The 19,478-nt window shown below is 45.9% G+C and overlaps 1 protein-coding gene across 6 annotated transcripts in view; it reads right to left on the bottom strand.

Moving 5' to 3' along the window:
• The window catches only part of LOC147024143 (uncharacterized), a 77,914-nt gene that overhangs the window by 12,751 nt on the left and 45,685 nt on the right, over positions 1-19,478 (bottom strand). For all 6 annotated transcript variants that reach the window (XM_085883758.1, XM_085883757.1, XM_085883760.1 and 3 more), the window contains 2 exons: positions 11,830-11,964; positions 4,264-4,398 (listed from right to left, as the gene is read on the bottom strand). In XM_085883758.1, coding sequence (XP_085739884.1) covers positions 4,264-4,398; positions 11,830-11,964 — 270 coding nt within the window. The remainder of the gene's footprint in view (positions 1-4,263; positions 4,399-11,829; positions 11,965-19,478) is intronic.

The following is a 19,478-nucleotide window of genomic DNA, read 5'->3' as shown; positions in this document are numbered from 1 at the left end:
GACTTTTGGGTCCTTGGGGACTTCAGGGTCTTAAATGGTCTTCAAAGTTCGAAGGGGTCTCAGCAATCTCAATGGTCAAAAGGTACATTTCAATCGTGAGTAATTAAGACAAAGTATCACTGACACACACCTCATCCATTTATAAGAGGTTCTGCAGCTCCTAAACAAAAATAATATAACAACAAGTCTGAAGAGGACGATGGCTCACGAGCGGTATTTGACGATGTAGATTGTTTCAGAAGTCAAGGATGAGACAATGTGATAATGTTTGACCAAGTTATAAAAATTACCCCCGTGTGGGGGTGACGGTCATCTCTATAATACCACAAGTTATCAATGTTCAGTTATGACCGAAGACGACTGCGCAGCTCAAACTGCGCAGTTTGGTTAAAGATGACTTGGCATTCTGGTGCGTGCGCACGAAATTATATTTTGAAAATAAATGCCGACGTTTACATTTCAGGTTTTGAAACTTTTGCACCTTCGGCGGAAAATGTATAAATATAAAAGGCTAAAAATGTGTTTTATATTTATATTTCATTTCTCCTTCCTTCCTTCTTTGCGAATCGCATCGGTGTTTTTGGCCATCTTCCAGATCACGTGACGATCAAACGGGAAGGAAATTCAAAAATCTGTCTGGTTAGATTCAAGATAATATTTTTTACTATCATAATCAATAAACATTTGCCGAATATCTTGTAAAATTGCAGACTAGATAGGTTTTGAAAATGGCGATTTTTATAACTTACGTGATCTCGTGACCTTGACCCTGACCTTGAACCCGGACAAAAGTTATATCGTTGTGCAACACTCATCGACCTCGACCCACATACTGTTTCATCAAGATCGTAAATAAAAATTGACGGATGGACGTACAGACGGACATTTGGTCCGGCTTTATTATGTCATCTCTACCGAGATGACCTAAAAATGATCAACATGATGTGGTACGAGTGACAGGTTATTAGCTGCAAAATGTCGAAAACCCGGTTTCGTTCAACAACTTTCAAAATTTGACCGTTGCATAGCCTTTAAAGGTCACAAAACAATGTTGTGGACATTAAAGTAAGGAAACAGGATACGTGCTATAGCTTATTGGAGTTAGTTCGTCGAAGAAGGTCGAAAACCCGGTTCAATTACCACAACTTTGAAAATTTGACCTTTGTGACATTTAAAGGTCAAAGGTCAAGGATTATGACCTTTGGTGCAAAACTTCCTCTGGAACATTCCAGGAACAATATAACGTCATATAGACTATGTGGCATTTCGCACTCATCGGATTATCCATACTTTGATGAAATCAGCGTAAAAACAAACTTGAAGGGGGCGCCACGGGCAAGGTGTTCGAGATAGAGCAAAATGGTTTCCAGACATTAGGTGGGGAATGACCTCAAGATTATGCATAAACAAGGACAAATGTGTCCAAGAGCAGTGTCCTAAATGTTTTGTCGGCTAAAAAAAAAACAAAAAAAAAAACAACTTCCGATATTTCGTCACGTGCCTTGATTAAGCCAATTGCGAAACCCGTCATCATGTATTTACGTATTTTCGATATATCGTGTATTTACGAAATAAATAATGTATTTACGAAATTACAATACGATAAATGGAATAATCTTTAAATAGTAACGTGAACTTTTCGAAACTTTAAAGCAAATGTCCGAATATATATAAAAGTTCATGATAGACGCTCTCAGAAGGCACCGTCTATGTGAGGATGTGTACATGTGCTCAGTATTTAAGGAGATCCAGATCTTGTATATACAAGAGCCGAGTCCTAGAGATTAAGGTTTTGTCTTCAGAAGAAAAAGAAGAACAAGAATAAGAACGCCGAGCTCTCTATGAGCAGCGTTCGCTACGCGAGACGCTGCTAAAAATATTGTCATCCAAGCTCTCAAAGTTTGGACGGTCGTCTGATTTTTATGTCAAAATTCGAAATTTTCGAAGTTCGTGACCTTGTGACCTTGACCTTGGGACGAAAATGAAAAAAAAAAAAAAAAAAATCGAGCTCCGTGGGGCTATGCAAGTGCCATTGGGCTAACCAAATACCAAAACCCCTGCCAGATTCGACAACCCCCCTTGGAGAAGATGCAAATGAAATCGGCTACCCCCTAAAAACACAATTCGCAATTTTCTAAGTTCATGACCTTGTGGCCTTGACCTTGGGACGAAAATGAAAAATCGAGCTCCGTGGGGCTATGCAGGTGCCATTGGGCTATATAACCAAATACCGACACCCCTGTCAGATCCGACAAACCCCCAAGGAGAAGATGCAAATTGAAATTGACTACCCCCTAAAAACACGTTTTTTAGGCGTGGCTCCCCCATAATGGGCGCACCACGCCCATTTTCAGGAAAACACAACTAGATCATGATATAAACCTCCCACCAAAATTGTCAGGATCGGATCAAAACCCACGGAGCTATGCTCGGGACAGACAGACAAACAGACAAACAGACAAACAGACAGACAGAGACAGACAGACAGACAGACAGACAGACAGACAGACAGACAGACAGACAGACAGACAGACAGACAGCCAACAATGACGAATATAGTGGTCACTTTTTTTTTTTCGTGAAAATATTTTTTCGTGAACCAATAATAATCACTTTTGTCCTTTTTACGCTTCAGCACGGTTCACAAGAAACAACAAAAGGCTCGTGGTGCGAGGCAACAATCACAACTAACAATCACGTGATAAGTTATTCCGCCAAAAAACATTGACCACATATTCTAATGAAAAACCCTGGTTCAATACATCAATTCGTTGCAAACTCTGTGCCAAGGAAGACGTACATAGATCAGGAAGTGATGCGGAGTACAAGAAAGCAAAGTGAGCTACACAAGGCCATCAAAGGTGCCCAAGCGTAACTCCTGGGAAAAACTGGAGACCATCATGAATGTGAATGCTAAAGAACTCTAGCAGGGTCTTCACACGATCACTGGTTTCAAGCTGAAGTTGAAATCTCCAACTAATGACGACGACACATTGCCCGACAAACTGAATCATTTTTACAGCCGATGCGATCATCCGGTGAGCGCAGCGCCAACCACAGATGAAGCGTCTTCTCATGCTTTTGTGATCTCTGAAAATAACGCTCAGCACGTTCTGATGAACTTGAAGGTCAGGAAAGCGACTGGTCCTGGTCATACCAGCCTGCTGCTGTCTCATGTTGATGAACTGTTGCCCATTCTAACTTTACTCTTCAACTGGTCACTTCAGCTTAGTAAAATTTCCCATGTTTTGAAAAAGTTCAGAATTATCCCTGTGCCAAAGCATTCTCCATTAAGTTGCCTCAATGATTATAGACCAGTCACACTCACATCTATCATCATGAAATCTTTAGAATGTCTAACAACGGTTGTTCTTTCTCATAAGGTTGAAAAGTTTTGGTGTCAGCCGTCCTGTGTTGATCAAGTTCTACCGGGCAGTGATAGAGAGTGTCTGAAGACTGTCTTTAAAAGTTTGGTATGGCAGTTTGGCATGGGACGACCGATCCCAACTCAACAGGATAGTAGAAACTGCTTGTAAAATTATTGGGTGTAATCTGCCTTCCATAGAGAGCCTGTACTCCAGTCAAGTAACGAAAAAAAGCACGTCGGTGCTGTACAGAGCGTCGGTGCTGCCGAAGCAGTCTCCTGGGCTAGTGGGCACAATCCTGGACAGGTTGCCACTCCCATGAAGAATACTCGAATGGCTCAATCATCTGAGCAAGCTGGTACTCTTTGCTGACCTCGGAAGGCTGACAGGCTGAGCCAACCCCACCTGGTATTAATTCAATGGCCAAGCAGGATTTGAAATCAGGACCTTCAGATCCCAATCCCACCAGCCCATACATGAAGCCAACACCAGGCATATAATGAATCAACCTCTATCTATCTTTCAATCTCAAACTATTTCTTATTCAATGTAATGTTTACACATGCAGTGTCAAAGTACAAAGTAATTATATATATATATATATATATATATATATATATATATATATATATATATATATATATATATATATACACACAATAATAAACTCATTATCATTATTATAATTAAATCAGCACAAAAACGACGATTGGTCAAAATTAAACCCTGCAATAACGACATCAGTACATAAGGAGGTTGCCCGCAATTGGTGAAAACCGCATCCACTGTATTTTAAAAAAAGACTTGCATGTTGACATTATTAAATTTTATTACAATTAATAAAACTGCTTTCCAATGAAAATCATTAATGCAAGAATGAACAGTTACCCTAACTCACCGAATGAAGAGTAAGAAGTATTCTCACTGTAAACAGCAGAATCAAATGGTGGTGGCTCTTTACAAAAACATCTTACAGCTTCAGAAATGAAAGAATGATCTTGAAAATGTTCTGCGTCCATTGAATTTGTTTCACCTGCGAGCAATTTAGCAAAACAAGTTTGAATAACTTCAGTCACATAAAATGATTGATTTTTTTATTTTGTTAAAATAAACAACAAATGTAAAATCAAAGTGCCTCATGATAAAATAAGTGCTTTGCTTATCCATCAAATAATGGACCCTCAATCATGCAGTCATCTTTGTTATCAAATCACTTTGCTTTGAATGTAAAGCATTTTGTTGCACTTTCAAAGAAAAGAGGCAACGATTGAAAATATATGAAAAATTGATGAAAAGAGAAAATGTTCAACACATCTGGGATCTCACCTGGATGTAAATGTTCGACATTAATTAAAGTTGTAATTACAAATGGCACCCCACCTTCCTCTCCAATCTCTCAGCCTAGACATCCCAAAGCAACATCCTCTCATGGTTTGCAGACTTCCCTCACTCTCGAAGTCAAGGCGTGACTCTCAAGGAGTTCTTCTCATCTCCTCCCCCTGTTGAGGATGGAGTGCACCAGCAGTGTTTTGGAGCGAGTCAATTTCCTCATTTTCATCAAAGATCTTTATTATTTTCTGGAAAACCCTCATCTTTTCAACAATCACTTAATACTCTGCCCTATCCTTCGATAGGCAAACAGCAGCCTCTTTCCTCTCGCCAAACCTTGAACGAATCAGGAGCTGGTCCAACAGTCAGAACAAGCCTTTCAACCCTGAAAAATGTGACACTTTCACGCTATCTTTACAAAAGTACCGTTGGACGACCCCTCCCATTTACTTCCTTGACAAATGGCTTGAGGAAGTTCAATCCCTCAAATGTATGGGCCTCAACATTAGTCATGATCTCTCTTCAGCAAACCACATTTCCAAGTTGGCCTCCAAAGCCAGTCATCAACTGGGCATTCTCCATCATGCAGTCTTTCTTGGCAAATCCAAGTGTCAACAACCAACAAGGCCTTCATGCACACCCTGATGAAGAACCACTCTCCCCTTTGGGCTGGTGTCCATGCCTCACACATTTTCCATCTTGTTGCCATGGATACCAAGATTTTTATTTCTTACAAAAAATAATGCCTCTGGCACCCTTGGTGCGGAGGCATATAAAAAAGGTTCGACCTTGCTCAAACAGGAGTACAAACCACCCCTCACCTCCCACCCCAAAGGAGAAAGGTACAATAATTTCACACTGCATGGCACTTGACGAGATCTCCGATTCCAACGAAACAAAAGCAAACTCTGCAAATAATGAACAATATTGTTACTTTTCTTTTTCATTTCATACCAAAACTTTAAGCCAGCTGAGAAATCAGAAAGCCTTTTTGGCCCAGGGCTTGATCATGATTGAACAGTTCTCCAAGAACAATTGCACTGATGAACAAAATAGTACAAGCTTTGTTGCAGTGAAAAATATTCAAGATCATGAGACTTGCTCACACAAGGAAACGACTTGATCAACATCCCCTTGAGTTGCAAGAAAAACACAATGTGTTGGTGTGATCAAGTCCATCTCGCATCTGCGATGTAAGAGCCACAAGCCTTGTGCTTCGGGTCTCTTTGTGAGAGGTATCAAACCTGTCATAATCACCTATAAATGCTCTCAGCGAAAGTGGTGAGATGGATATGTCAAAAAAAAAGTAACTAAAGAAGGACTGTGGTAATGACATTTGCTTTTGCAGGTAAAGGTTAGCAAAATTAAGTGTAGTCATGACTCAGTTTGTTTTCCATCCTGGTCACAACTCTGGCCATGCTTCTGCTCCTCTCTCAGCAATGGCTGGACATCTTCAATTTCAAACAAGACATAATTAGCAGTCTCCTGGACATATTTCAGGCATCCAACAAACTGGCATCCTGCTTTGCTTGTCAAGCTATTTGCCTGGAGCATAGAAGACGCCTTCATTCCTGTATTTCTGACTTCCTCCACTCACGCAATGAACATGTTACCATAAATGGAATCCTATCATCCCCCTCTTGTGCTGTATCACGTGAATGGGTTTTCGTATATCATGCCTCGCCTGCTAGGGGTGGCAGGAATGTACTTCCGGACGCGCAATAAAGCGGAGTTGATGCTGGCGCGCTTGCTTCTTGTGTTCCACTGTACCTCGTACACTCTAGTTGGCGACGAGGATGGTTGAAAACGGACATGTGCCCGTTTTTGTCGGAGACGACTTCGAATTGTTTTCGGAGCAATTGGGATGCTATTTCCACGCGAATGATGTAGTCGACGAGAGCAAACAGAAGTCGATCTTGCTCGCTTCGCTGTCGGCGGAGCATTATCGACTACTGAGCGATTTGGTGGCGCCAGACAAGCCCCATGATGACGGGCTGTCGTTTCGGGACGTTGTGGAGAAGATGAAAGCACACATGGCGCCGGAGAAGTCATTACAAGCTGTTAACAGCTCGATAACAGCTAACAGCTCGAACATTACCAACAGCTCGATACCAGTTCGATCGCCTCTCGAAAGGGGCAGAGGAGCGCGTCGCTGATTTCGTGGCGCGGATTAAGCATTCTTCCGTGGCCTGCAAGTTCACGGCGGAGGAGCGTCCAGCTCGGCTCAGAGATCGTTTTATCGCTGGTTTACAAGATGCGAAGATGGTTTCGGCGGTTCTACGGCTGAAGGGTGAAGCCATTACATTCGACTCGGTGGTCAGCATGGCTACAGCGGTCGAGCAGACTCGCGAGGATGTTCGGGTCATCACCGGCCACGCGGGGTCGCGAGCGGCCCGGGGCGTGCATACGACCTTCGGTGCAGGTCGGACGTCGCCGCGCGGCCACACGTGCGGCGAGGTGACCCTGCGGGCGTGTTTGGGATGCAGAGGTCGACACCTGCTCCGTGCGTGCCCGTATAAAGGCACTACGAGTTTAAATTGTCACAAGGTGGGTCATCTGAAGCGTGTCTGCCGTGGGGCGCCGGCCACCGTTAGGGTCATGGACGGCGATGTGCGAGGCGACCCGGCGCGGAACCGGCGGCCGTTAATGGACCTGTTTTCAATTGGCCCGGCGGCGGCGCGCCCGATGACGGTGGAAGTCGAAGTTAACAAAACGCCGATCATGTTCCAGGTCGATACGGGAACGGCTGTGTCGATCATCGGCGAACAGACCGCGCATAGACCCAACGGCCTGAAGCTTATCAGGTCCAACCTCACACTGTTCACGTACACCCGCGAGAAGATAACGCCAGTCAGGATGGCAGACGTGTCTGTGCGGTACCAAGGCCAGGTCACCATGCTTCGGGTGTACGTTGTGCGGGGGAGGGACCGTCTCTCCTCGGCCGAGATTGGCTGGCCCGCATCAGGCTAGACTGGGCCGCAGTTCACCTTGTGCAACCCGTGCCGAGCCGGTGGGAGGATCAGTTGGAGAAGATTCTTCAAAGACATCAAGGTTTGTTTTGCGACGACCTTGGGAAAATCAAGGGCATGGAGGCAAAACTCTTCCTGAAGGAGGAGGTGGTTCCTCGTTTTTGTAAACCATGTTCAGTGCCGTATGCCCTGCGGGAGAAGGTCAAGGGTGAACTGGATAGGCTGGAGGCCTGTGGAGTGATCGAACGGGTGTCGTACTCAGATTGGGCCACCCCGGTTGTCACGGTGCTGAGACGGAATGGAGACGTCCGATTGTGCGGGGACTTCAAATCCACGGTTAACCCGGGGCTCAGCGTGGAGCAATATCCACTGCTGTCAATCGATGAAATATATGCGCAATTGGTGGGGAGTCAATACTTCACGAAGCTAGACCTGCGTGATGCATATTTTCACCTGGCGATGGATCCCGGGAATAGCGAGCTTTTGACAATCAACACGTGTCAAGGGCTCTATCGGTATACCCGACTCTGTTTTGGGATTGCTTCGGCCCCAGCCTTGTGGCAGAAAGCCATGGATCAGGTTTGCATTGGCCTGCCCGCTCAGACCTACCTGGACGATGTGCTCATTGCGGGGAAAACGGCGGACGAGCACCTTGCGAACATTGCCCAAGTGCTGACAAAGCTAGAAGCGTGCGGCCTGCGCTTCAACAGGGACAAGTGCGCGTTCTTCAAGCAGCGCTTGGAATACCTCGGGCACATCATCACGCCGGAGGGGCTGTTGAAAGTTCCTCGGAAGGTGGAAGCGATTCAACACATGCCACCGCCTCGCGACAAGACGCAGCTGCGCTCGTTCATTGGTATGGCCCAGTATTACCAAAGGTTCGTGCGAGGGCTCAGCTCACAACTTGCGCCGTTAACACGGTTGCTCAGGAAGGACGAGCGCTGGGCTTGGGGGCTTGCACACCAGGCGTCGTTCGACCGCGTCAAGCGGCTGCTCACAGAGGATACGGTCCTCGTGCACTACGAGCCTGCGCGTCCGCTCCTATTGGCATGCGACAGCTCTGCATATGGCATTGGGGCAGTGCTCTCCCACAGGATGGACGATGGTTCCGAGCGGCCTGTTTGTTTTGCATCCCGGACCCTGTCCGCAGCAGAGTGGGGATATGCCCAGATCGAGCGCGAGGCTCTCAGCCTCGTCTGGGGTGTGCGGAGATTTCATCAATACCTGCTGGGGCGGCATTTCACTTTGCAGACGGATCACAAACCGCTTCAATTCATCCTGACCCGAACGCGGGGTGCCGGTGGTAGCGGCCGCGCGAATACAGCGGTGGTGTCTGTTTCTTGGTGCTTACGATTATGATATTCAGTTCCGAAGCACTGAGAAGCATGCTAACTGCGACGGGCTCTCACGCTTGCCGTGTGCGGGGGGTCCAGCTGCGTCTGAGTTGGCCGACCGGGTCGATGTGTTCGCGCTGGGCCAGGTCCAATGCGGGCCGGTCACGGCCAGACAGGTCGCGGTGGAATCGGCTCGTGATCCGGTGCTCGCCCGTGTCGTCTAGGCGATTTCTACGGGGAATTGGAGCGATCTGCCTTCGACACCGGCATTTCAACCTTTCACGTCACGCGCATCGGAGCTGTCGTTGGTCCAACGGTGCGTTATGTGGGGAATGAGGACGGTGATTCCACTGAAGTTCAGGCAGCGGTGTTTGGAAGAACTGCATGTCAGTCACCTTGGCGTCGTGAAGACCAAGAGTCTTGCTCGTAGCCTGTTGTGGTGGCCCGGGTTGGACAAAGACATTGAGCAGTTGGTTAAGCGTTGCGCCACGTGCCAAACAGATGCTGATAACCCGCGTCGATCTTCGGGACTATGGCCTACCCCAGACAGAGCCTGGCAGAGGGTCCATGTTGATTTTGCGGGGCCGGTTAATGGCAAAATGTTTTTGATTGTGATCGATGTATTCTCTAAATGGCCGGAGGTTGTAGTATTGCCGCATACATCAGCAAACATTACAGTAGAGAAACTGCGGACGATCTTTGCTAATAAAGGGTTACCGGAGATCCTGGTCTCTGATAACGGTCCGCAGTTCATCACGGGTGTATTTGATGAGTTTATGCGCCAAAATGGTATTCGACATCTAAGGTCCGCACCGTATCATCCTGAGACGAATGGGCAAGCTGAGTTGTTTGTTAAGATGTTGAAACGGGCTTTGCGCAGGGGGGGGGGGATGTTGCACCTGTGCAGACGGTGGTCGATTTCTTTTTGCTCCATTACAGGAACGCAATTCATCCTGTCATGGGTGATTCGCCTGCCATTCGTCTCTATGGACGGGCATTGCGGTCCAGACTGGATTTGCTGCGACCTGGAGGGTCGGGGAGTGGGGCGGTGTCGCATCCGACGCGGCTGCGCGGCTTCGATGTGGGACAGCGGATAATGGTGCGCGATTATTTCCACAGTTCCAAATGGGTGCCGGCTGTGGTCTCTGTGGTACTGGGGCCGGCGAATTGCATGGTGTGGACTGATGGTGGGGAAGTGTGGAAGCGGCACGTGGACCAGATGCATGATCGCTGTCCAGCGTCACCCCTCCCCACACCCCCCCGGGCCGAACGATGTGGGACCCCCACCTGTAATGTCGCCGGCGCCAGACGTGGTATCGCCAGGGCTGGATGTGCCGACGCCCAGGGGGTCTTCGCCTGATTCTGTCCTACCCGGGGACGTCGGGCAGGCTGGTCAGCCGGGGGCGGTTGTTATTGTGGATGGCGCGAGTCCGGCGAGGGTGTCACCTTGACCGAGCCGGGAGGCGTCTGAGCCTGGACTGTCTGGCGGCGCTGCCCGTCCGAGGCGGGTCAGGGTGCGGCCGCGGTACTTGGAGGATTATGAGTGTTGATTGGTTTCGGGTGGTCATGTTATGATTGTCCTTTCATCATTTGACTTGTCATTTTACGAGGGGAGGAGTTTGCTGTAGCCTCGCCCGCTAGGGGTGGCAGGAATGTACTTCCGGACGCGCAATAAAGCGAAGTTGATGCTGGTGCGTTTGCTTCTTGTGTTCCACTGCACCTCGTACGCTCTACCTCTAAGTGAAGAACTGAAGTTCCCCAAGACAGTGTTTTACACCCATTCATATTTCTCATCAATACTAATGACCTCTCTGATGCACTGGAAAACCCTCTCTTCCTTTTTGCAGATGACTCCACATTGCGTCATCCAGTACCCCCATCCCTCTGCTAGGCCACTGCAGCTGCACCTATCTCTGCTGATCCACAAATGATTCACCATCGGTCAGAAAATGGAACATGTCCTTAACTCATGGGAAATATCACAGTCTCACCCCTATCGCTCAGGAATGATCATCAAATGAACAAACCTATCTATTTCCTTCGTCATCCACTGGAAGAGGTTCAGTGTATTGAACTTTTAGGCCCTACGGCTTGTTTTGGAGGGCAGCTTAGCGATGTGGTCATTTCAGAAAAGCAATGACCATTCCTGGGCCAACCCGGTAGCTATGCTGGCCTCCAAATCCAGCCACAGACTGGGCATCCTCTGTTGATCGACGTATTTCCTTGGAAAATCAGAGCTACTGTCAGGATACAAAGGCCTTTATCACTAGCTCAATGGAGTACTGCTCTCCATGAAGGGCTGGCACCCCAGCATCACATTTGCCTCTATTGGATTCTGTGGAATCTAAAGCTTTCAATATGATTGGAATCTCCCATGATGAGGCTGAAGCAAAAGGTCTGTTTCTCTTACCTTGCAGTCGGGTTGATGCTACCTCTGCTTTCTACCATCAATTCCACAACAATGCTCCCTCTGACCTCTCAGTATCTACTCCAGGATGCAGGCATTCTTCCAGGAACCCCTTCCTGTTTAAACTTTCAAAAATCCAGACAGACTGCTCACCGAAACTCTTTTATTCTTCTCTTATATTATGGATGGAATGACCTTCCAGAGGCTGTGCTGTCCACTCATCTCTTTTGTCACCCCCCCCCCCTCGATTCTGACCCATGATCTTTATTACTCCACTAACCTTTCTTAATGCAACCATATTAATTTAACTTCCTCTCTTACTGTTCCTTCCTTACCTTGACGTGTGTGTCTCACTGTCAGTTCTAACTTGGTCTTCCATGAGCCTCGCTCCTGCACAGAAAATAAAAAAGGCTTGAAGTGCTTACCAGTTGGAGGACGAATATCACTGGTCTCTTCCACCACAGTATCAAATGGCCCTGGATTTTCAGTGCTTTTCAATATCTCTTCATTTGTTGATGTCACATGAGCTTGGAAATATTCATTCTCCAAATTTCTTTCACCTGCAGGTAAAACGTCAGTTCAAAGCAGGATATCGAAAGAGCAAATAAATACACCTTTTCAGTTCAGTTTTGTTTGAGTGTTTTGATGCGCTGTATTAAAACTGACGATTGCGACTGGGACAACCATAATCAAGCACCAAATGATATATTTTTGTGCACTTTAGCAATCCAATCACTACAAGATTGCTGACATTCATAACTGTTTTTTTTTTAACATTTGGGGTACTTGACTTGTTCAGCAAAATTTCAGCAATTGAATCAAAGATGGAAACGTAAACAGTTCAACTTTCACATTTTGCAAGAATTTTAAGCGAGAAAACTAATCTATCGAGAAAACTAATCTAGCTGTAATGGGACAGATGTGTATATGGCTATATACGAGGTCTGACAATAAAGTTCCAGGACTGATGTTTTTTCTCAACAGGTGGCAGCATTGGCTTGGATTTCGTAACTGGACGTGCATCGTAATCTTCCCTTCGGTACTGTGTTAGCAGTTGCATCGATTGGTTGTGTTTAGTAGCTGTACTCGAGTTTTGTTAAAATTATAAGTGTTGCAATCATGTTTGGAAGATTAACGGCAAATGTATGGAACAGAGAATCATCAAGTTTTTGGTAAGACTAAACAAAAATGGCACGGACATTTTCGACAAGTTGAAGTTGATATACAGTGAAACGTGCAAAGATGGTCCCAAATAACCTGAGCAACAAATAAAAAAGGGAGGCTCCAGGTTTGTTTTGACCTGTTAGAATGTGGTCAGAATATCATGATCTATGGAACAAAATTAAACAGGAGATGAGACCTGAGTCTATACTACCAGCATGACACAAAAAAAAAAAACGCCAGAGTCTGTAATGGAAAGCAGCCATATCCCCAAGACCAAAAAAAAAAAAAAAAAAAAACCGAGCATGTAAAGGTCCAACGTCAAAACAATGCCGATTTATTTTTCAGACATCAAAGGGATTGTACACAAGGAGTTTGTTCCTTCAGGACAAACAGTGAACCAAGCATTTTACCATTAAGTTTTTGGAAAGTTTGAGAAAATGTGTTTTGCATGTCAAACCAGACTTGGCGCCGAACAAGTGGATTCTCCATCACGACAATGCTCCCGCACACACGGCCCTCCATGTGAGGCAATTCTTTGCAGACAAACGAATCGATGTACTGGAAGATCCTCCCAACTCTCCTGACTTGGCTCCATGCAATTTTGTTTTGTTTCCAAGATTGAAAACTCCAATGAAAGGAACTCATTTTGCATCAATAGAAGAGATCCAGAGAGCCATGACCAATGGGACAATGACTTTCAGACGACTTCCAAGGGTGTTTGGAAGCATGGCAGCAACGTTGGAAAGCGTGTATAAACTCCCAAGGAGATTATTTTGAAGGCGAACTGGTATGTTTACAAGAAAAAAAAAAAATGTTGCTTTAATCTTGGAACTTTATTATCAGGCCTCGTATATCTTCTTCTTCTTCTTCTTTCGGCTGGTCCCGTTAGGGGTCGCCACAGCGGATCATCCGTATGATCCGCATTGTGATGTGGCACATGTTTTACGCCGGATGCCCTTCCTGACGCAACCCTGGTCGCCTCTTACGACACAGGGATATGGTACACCTATTTTAACCGGGGTATACACCGGTACTCATTTCGCCGACCTCGGAAGGATGACAGGCTGAGTGAACCCCCTGGTGTATTAATTCAGTGGCCCAACGGGGATTGAACTCAGGACCTTTTGGATCCCAAGCCGCTGCCCTAACCACTGTGCAAACACCAGGCTTATCAGGCCTCATATATGTGTGGAGCAAAAACAACACCACCTTTGGTGGTAGCCAGTATTACAAATCATCTTCCTTTATCGATTGATATGGAGTGGAATGAATTATGATCAATAAAATTTATTTCAAAAATGACAAAAATGAGAGTGTATTTCCAAGAATGTGCAGCAGCACATTACCCACAAAAGGTGGGCCGAGGAGAGTACTCCTGCCCTCGGGGCAGGAGTGCCCACTAGTTATTCCAAAATATAGTTTTCTTTGACTGTATGGATAATGATAAATTTTGTATTTTTGATAATGTTTGGGTCCATTCACGATCCTTCCAACCCCTCAGACTGCAGTGTCCGGTGCAATATACACATAATTTCATGATAAGAAGGAAAAGTCAGAAAACCAGTTTTTCTGACCTCACTTTTGAAATTGGAAGCATCCTCGGACTGTCTGCAGAGATGGAAAGAGAATTCCGAAAGAGTGCAAGCACGACATAGACATGTACAATTTAGGAACACAAATTTAGGTTCAAACTTCAAACAGGAAAACGGATGCCTTTGTGCTGCAAGGCAAACATTCAAACACCACACCTGCCATATTATATCTCAAGAGTGGCTAATTAATGCAGAACAACAGAAAGCAAGCAAAAGCTAAGCAGTTTGTGATTTTGCTTTTTAACAAGTTTAAAGTTCCTTGAGGATTTTGTATACAGCATTACTAAAAGTATTGTGGCTGGAAGGAAATATGCATGGTTAATATTTCACAACCTTTTTCCTCATTTGGTGTCACAAACACTTTGCACCTCATTTTTCAGTAGATATCTGGTGCAATATTGTGCCATTCCTCCTTCAAAGTGAGAACCTCTGTTGGCTCAGCCCTGGCTACTACAGATTTCAACACTTGACCTCAAACCAAATCTGAACATACACAGCAGTATGGAAAGGTCACTGTCGTGCTGATAGAAGTCAGGGAACTCACTGCAGTATGGCAACAATGCAGGAAGTACAGCATTTTTGATAAAGGATCGATGCTCGAGGATAAGTATGATGACAGAATGTAAAGAGGAAACGTATTGACAGTGGGGCAGTGGGATCATATTTGGACAAAACAAGCAAGTGAACGAATGAAAAGGAAAGAGTAGAGGAGAGAAAGAAACACAGTAACCTGGAAGTAAGATGGTAGGGTAAATGGAGGTAGAAAGGATTGTGTGTAGGAATAAGGCATCACGTAAGATAGTGTGGTGCAATGTTTGCTGGAAGCCATGGAATGAAGTGGGATTGAACAACCTCAAGGTGGTTGGCAACAAATATTGGCAACAAGCCCAGATGTTCAAGAGACTGAACCTTTTCAAGTGCAAACCATGGAAACTGATAGGTGGCACATTTGACAATCCTTCTGCAGCGACAGGATGAGAATGAGAGATCTGCAAGAATTCAAAGATGTGCCATTCACAAGATCAGCATTTAATCACCAGATAATGATTTCCAGATCACCAGATAATGATGCAGCTGCTGTCTGCCTGTCAGTGGGGTGGGGTACCGTATGGCACAATATTGTGATGTCGACAAAAAAGGAAGGATTTTCCAGAGAATCAGAGAAGCTGTTGATGTAGATGAGGAACTTTGGGGCACTCCAGCCCCCACTTAGTTTTTGTTTGTTGGGTACTGTGCGATATTTATTGCATGGTCCATTTCATCCAGGATTTTGTGCCATGTGTCTTGTGTGTACTTTAATTATTTATTTATCCCAAAGTTCCAGCGTACGTGTCTGGTTTCTGCCGTCTTTCCTGCGTGGACCAATTTGGTGAATTGAAAATCTCGAGAGGGAAATAAAAGAATTAAGGTAATCCTATTATTTGGATAATTACAAGTGTTTATATGTGTGCGAGAACAGAGGGAAGTCACTTCCGTTTGGGTGGCACATTGTCCAAATTTTTCCTTAAGCCGGCTATCCTTGGGATATCAATTCCTGGCATGTGGAGTTCGGCTCTAATCACTTGTGGTTTTGTGTGGGAGCTGTACATGTGACTATTAACGAAAGAATGTAATGTGGTCTTTATTAATATTTTGTACAGCTACATTTATTTACCTTTGATGTGTTGTTACATTGGTCTGGGGTGTGTGGTGGGGGTGGGGGGTGGGTTGGTAAAATGGATAGATTTGAAAACGTATTTCATCGTACATGTTAACGCAAATGCAGTACAATTCCCACGAAAGATAAAAACATGTCGGGCACGTATTTAGAAGGATTTAGACCCCCCCACCCCTCAGCCAAGTGTCTGCGTCTAAGCCCCGCCTCCCCCCTACATTATCATGGGGGGAACTGTAGAACTTTTGAAAAAAGGAAAGTAACGAGCAAAACGACTCCTTACGAGGGGGTGGTGGGGGTCGGTGTGGGGGCATGCCCCCTCCGGAAAGTTTTGAAAAATTGATGTCAAAATATACATTTTGGGGGGATCCTGTCCAAATTGTGCCAAAAACAAAAAAAAAATACAAATGAAAGTGATATTTGGCCAATAATTTTTTTTTTTTTTTAATTTCACCTGAACATACATCACTGGGAAAAATATTTTCACTCAGTTGGTGCAGCATTTTATCAAAATAAATAAATATTGGACACCATATGCCTTTGCAGCACTTTTAATACAAGTCAGGTCAGGTCAGGTATGGGAGCATGTGCCAGAACAGCGCGTCGCTGCGTCCACTTTCCGCCGGTACTCCAGGGGCCTCCGTCTGGCCATCCCCCAGGCAGATGCCAGGCCCATCCCCATCTCCTTGAGATGGTCAACCTGCTGCAACCATGAGGCACGTGGTCGGCCCACTGGCCTCCTCCACTCATGAGACTCCCTCGCTGAGAGAATCTGGTGAGCAGGATCAGCGTCAGGAAAACGAGCCACATGTCCATACAGCCGCAGCTGACGCTCACGGACTATGCAGGTAACAAATCTCATCCGAGTCTCTCTCAGCAACCGCTCGTTGGACACAAAATCCGACCAGCGATAGCCAAGGATTCTCCGAAGAGACCTGGTACCAAAGGAATTAAGTCTCCGTCTCAGATCCTTGGTCAAAGTCCAAGTCTCGCACCCATAGAGCAAGACTGGAAGTACCAAGGACCTGAAGACTCGGACTTTCGTCCTCCCGCACAGGTACCGGCAGCGCCACACCCCATGATCCAGTGAATCCATGACTCCCCAGGCCTGACCCAGACGTCTATTGACCTCCGGCTCACAACCTGCGGAGACATGAATATTACTGCCAAGGTAAGTGAATCTATCCACGACCTCAACATCCTCACCACAAACAGACACAGACAGGACAGCAGCATCCAAGATGTCACCGAAAGCCTGGATCTTTGTTTTGACCCAAGAAATCCGTAATCCCAACGGCTCCGACTCCTCATTCAGCACCTCGAGGGCCCCCAAGAGGATGTCTAAAGTCTCCGCAAAGATGACTGCATCATCTGCAAAATCAAGGTCCGAGATCTTGACATTGCCAAACGATGCACCGCAACTTGATCTCTCCGACATCCTCCCAAAAATCCAGTCCATACAAGTGCTGAAAAGTGTGGGGCAAGTACACATCCCTGACGAACTCCAGTAACAACTGGAAATAAGTCAGAGGCGGTACCACCACACTTCACAGCACTCTCAGTACCAGAGTAGAGTTCAGACATCAGATCGATCAGTTTCGGTGGCACCCCACGAAGACCAAGAATCCTCCAGAGGACATCCCGATTCACTGAATCGAACGCTTTACAGAGATCAACATAGGCTGCAAGCAGCCCCTGCCGAAACTCTCGTCTGCGTTCAGTGAGGACACGAAGAGCAAGGATACGGTCAATCGTTGACCTCTTTGGTGTAAAGCCTGACTGCTCTGGACGCTGGTGCTCAAGCAGATGGTGGCGAACCCTATCAAGAATTATCCGAGCAAAGACCTTGCCCGGCACTGAGAGCAGCGTCACCCCTCGGTAGTTGTTGCAGTCTTGGCGATCACCCTTCCCTTTCCAGAGAGGGACAACAAGGCCCCTCTTCCAGTGTTTTATTTATTCCAGTGTTTAATACAAGTGTTTTATTAAAATTAAAAAGGGAGGGAGGGTGGTGTCACGCATCATGTAATGGAGCGGTTTGCTGGAATCATCCTCGCTCCAGTGTAAACCAGAGCATTCACTCTGGTGAATTCACCTTGGCTTCTGTGCATTTCTTTACTTGGTGGATACTGGACTCGGAAACGCCATAATGTCTGCCAAAAAGACCGAGCTTGGCACCCTCTGCTGTACACTCGTGGCCATTTTGATTTGATCACATTTCCTGCATTAAGTGGGTTTTTGTTACATTGGATCGCAAGTGCACTTTATTTATTTCTCTGCCAATTTTCATGTCCATCTATCTTTTGTCCCGGGAGTCTCAGTTTTCGTTGTCCAATGCCTGATAAACTGTTATCTAATAAATAAATGTCACGCGTGTGTGTCTGCACGCATGCGTGCAACAACAATCACGCAAAAACTACTGGGCCAAATGCCAACAAACTTGGCACATGAACCAAGTTCGACCTCGTGGTGAACCATTGGCGACTTGTTTTTATATTTTTTTTAATGACCATTGATAATGATGTCGCAAAATTAAATTCTAAATTGTATTGCGCCGGTTTGTGGGCGTGGCCTCGACATCTCCGGCTCTCACTGGCGTAAACTCAAATATTATGTCACGCCTTACATCATTACGTCCTGTCTATCCCTAATCCTAGCTTTCTGCAAGTTCAATTATTGTTGTTGTGATTTCCTGGACTTTGCGAAAGTTCGGGTTCGTTGTGTTAATTTGTAGTTATATTATTTTCAAAAGTTTCCTTGATGTATTGAGAAACTGTATTAGCAATTAATTTTGAATACAAACTGCTGGGGTGTTTGTGTTTGGGTAGAAAGGCTCAATAGCTGGACCTTGAGCCCTGTTTACCACCCCCTCAGGATTGTGGAGTTCAACCGCACCACCCTTCCTGCCTCCTAGGCCCAGCCACTACCCCCACTTCTCCTGCTCGTCCCCCGCACCCTCGGCCCACCAGCTCTCCTCCCCCCCCCGCCCCTCAAACTCTCCAACACCACCCCCCCACCCCCGCAAATTCTACCACACCTCCAGCCCTCCAACTTTCCCACTCTCAATTTTTCGCCCAAGCAACGCCGGGTACCCCTGCTAGTCTTCTTATAAACACAAGAAGTACCCGCTCCCGAAGGGAGCTTTGACTGATGGACGCATGGACGCACGCAGGTACGCCGAGACGGAGCTCCTTTTATATATTAAATTGCAGATTTAGCACGTGAAAAACCATTTCGGCATGGCTTCAATGACAAATCCACAGGGGAGGTTAAAATTGGTCATGTTCTCTGAAAATATATCAATGGAATGAACAATTTTAACCACCTCCCTAAGCAGGGGTCAGTAAACACACAATGCCACGTGCACAAGGGAAAGTTGCAAGTCATAATAAACGAGTTTTAAAATATTCATTTTATTTGAATTTATAACACTCGTCCCTGTGCCTGCCACACTTTTCTCATCCCCACTCCTCCCCTCCGACGAAACGGTGTCGAGAACCTGATGGATTTATTTAATGTGGTGGTGGTGCAGTATTGTCACGATGGGCCAAATGGCCTCCTGTGTCAAGGTTCCTCAGAGATTTATTGGTCTCGTATCGATGTGATCACAAATTTCATCGTGACCAACTGACATCATCAGGTTTTGTATTTGTGTGCAGCAGAATCG

This window comes from Eptatretus burgeri, chromosome 6 (genome assembly GCF_056783735.1).
Source record: "Eptatretus burgeri isolate ZD-2024b chromosome 6, Ebu_testis_v1, whole genome shotgun sequence".
NCBI lineage: Eukaryota > Metazoa > Chordata > Myxini > Myxiniformes > Myxinidae > Eptatretus > Eptatretus burgeri.
This window is presented reverse-complemented; position numbering and strand designations above follow the sequence as displayed.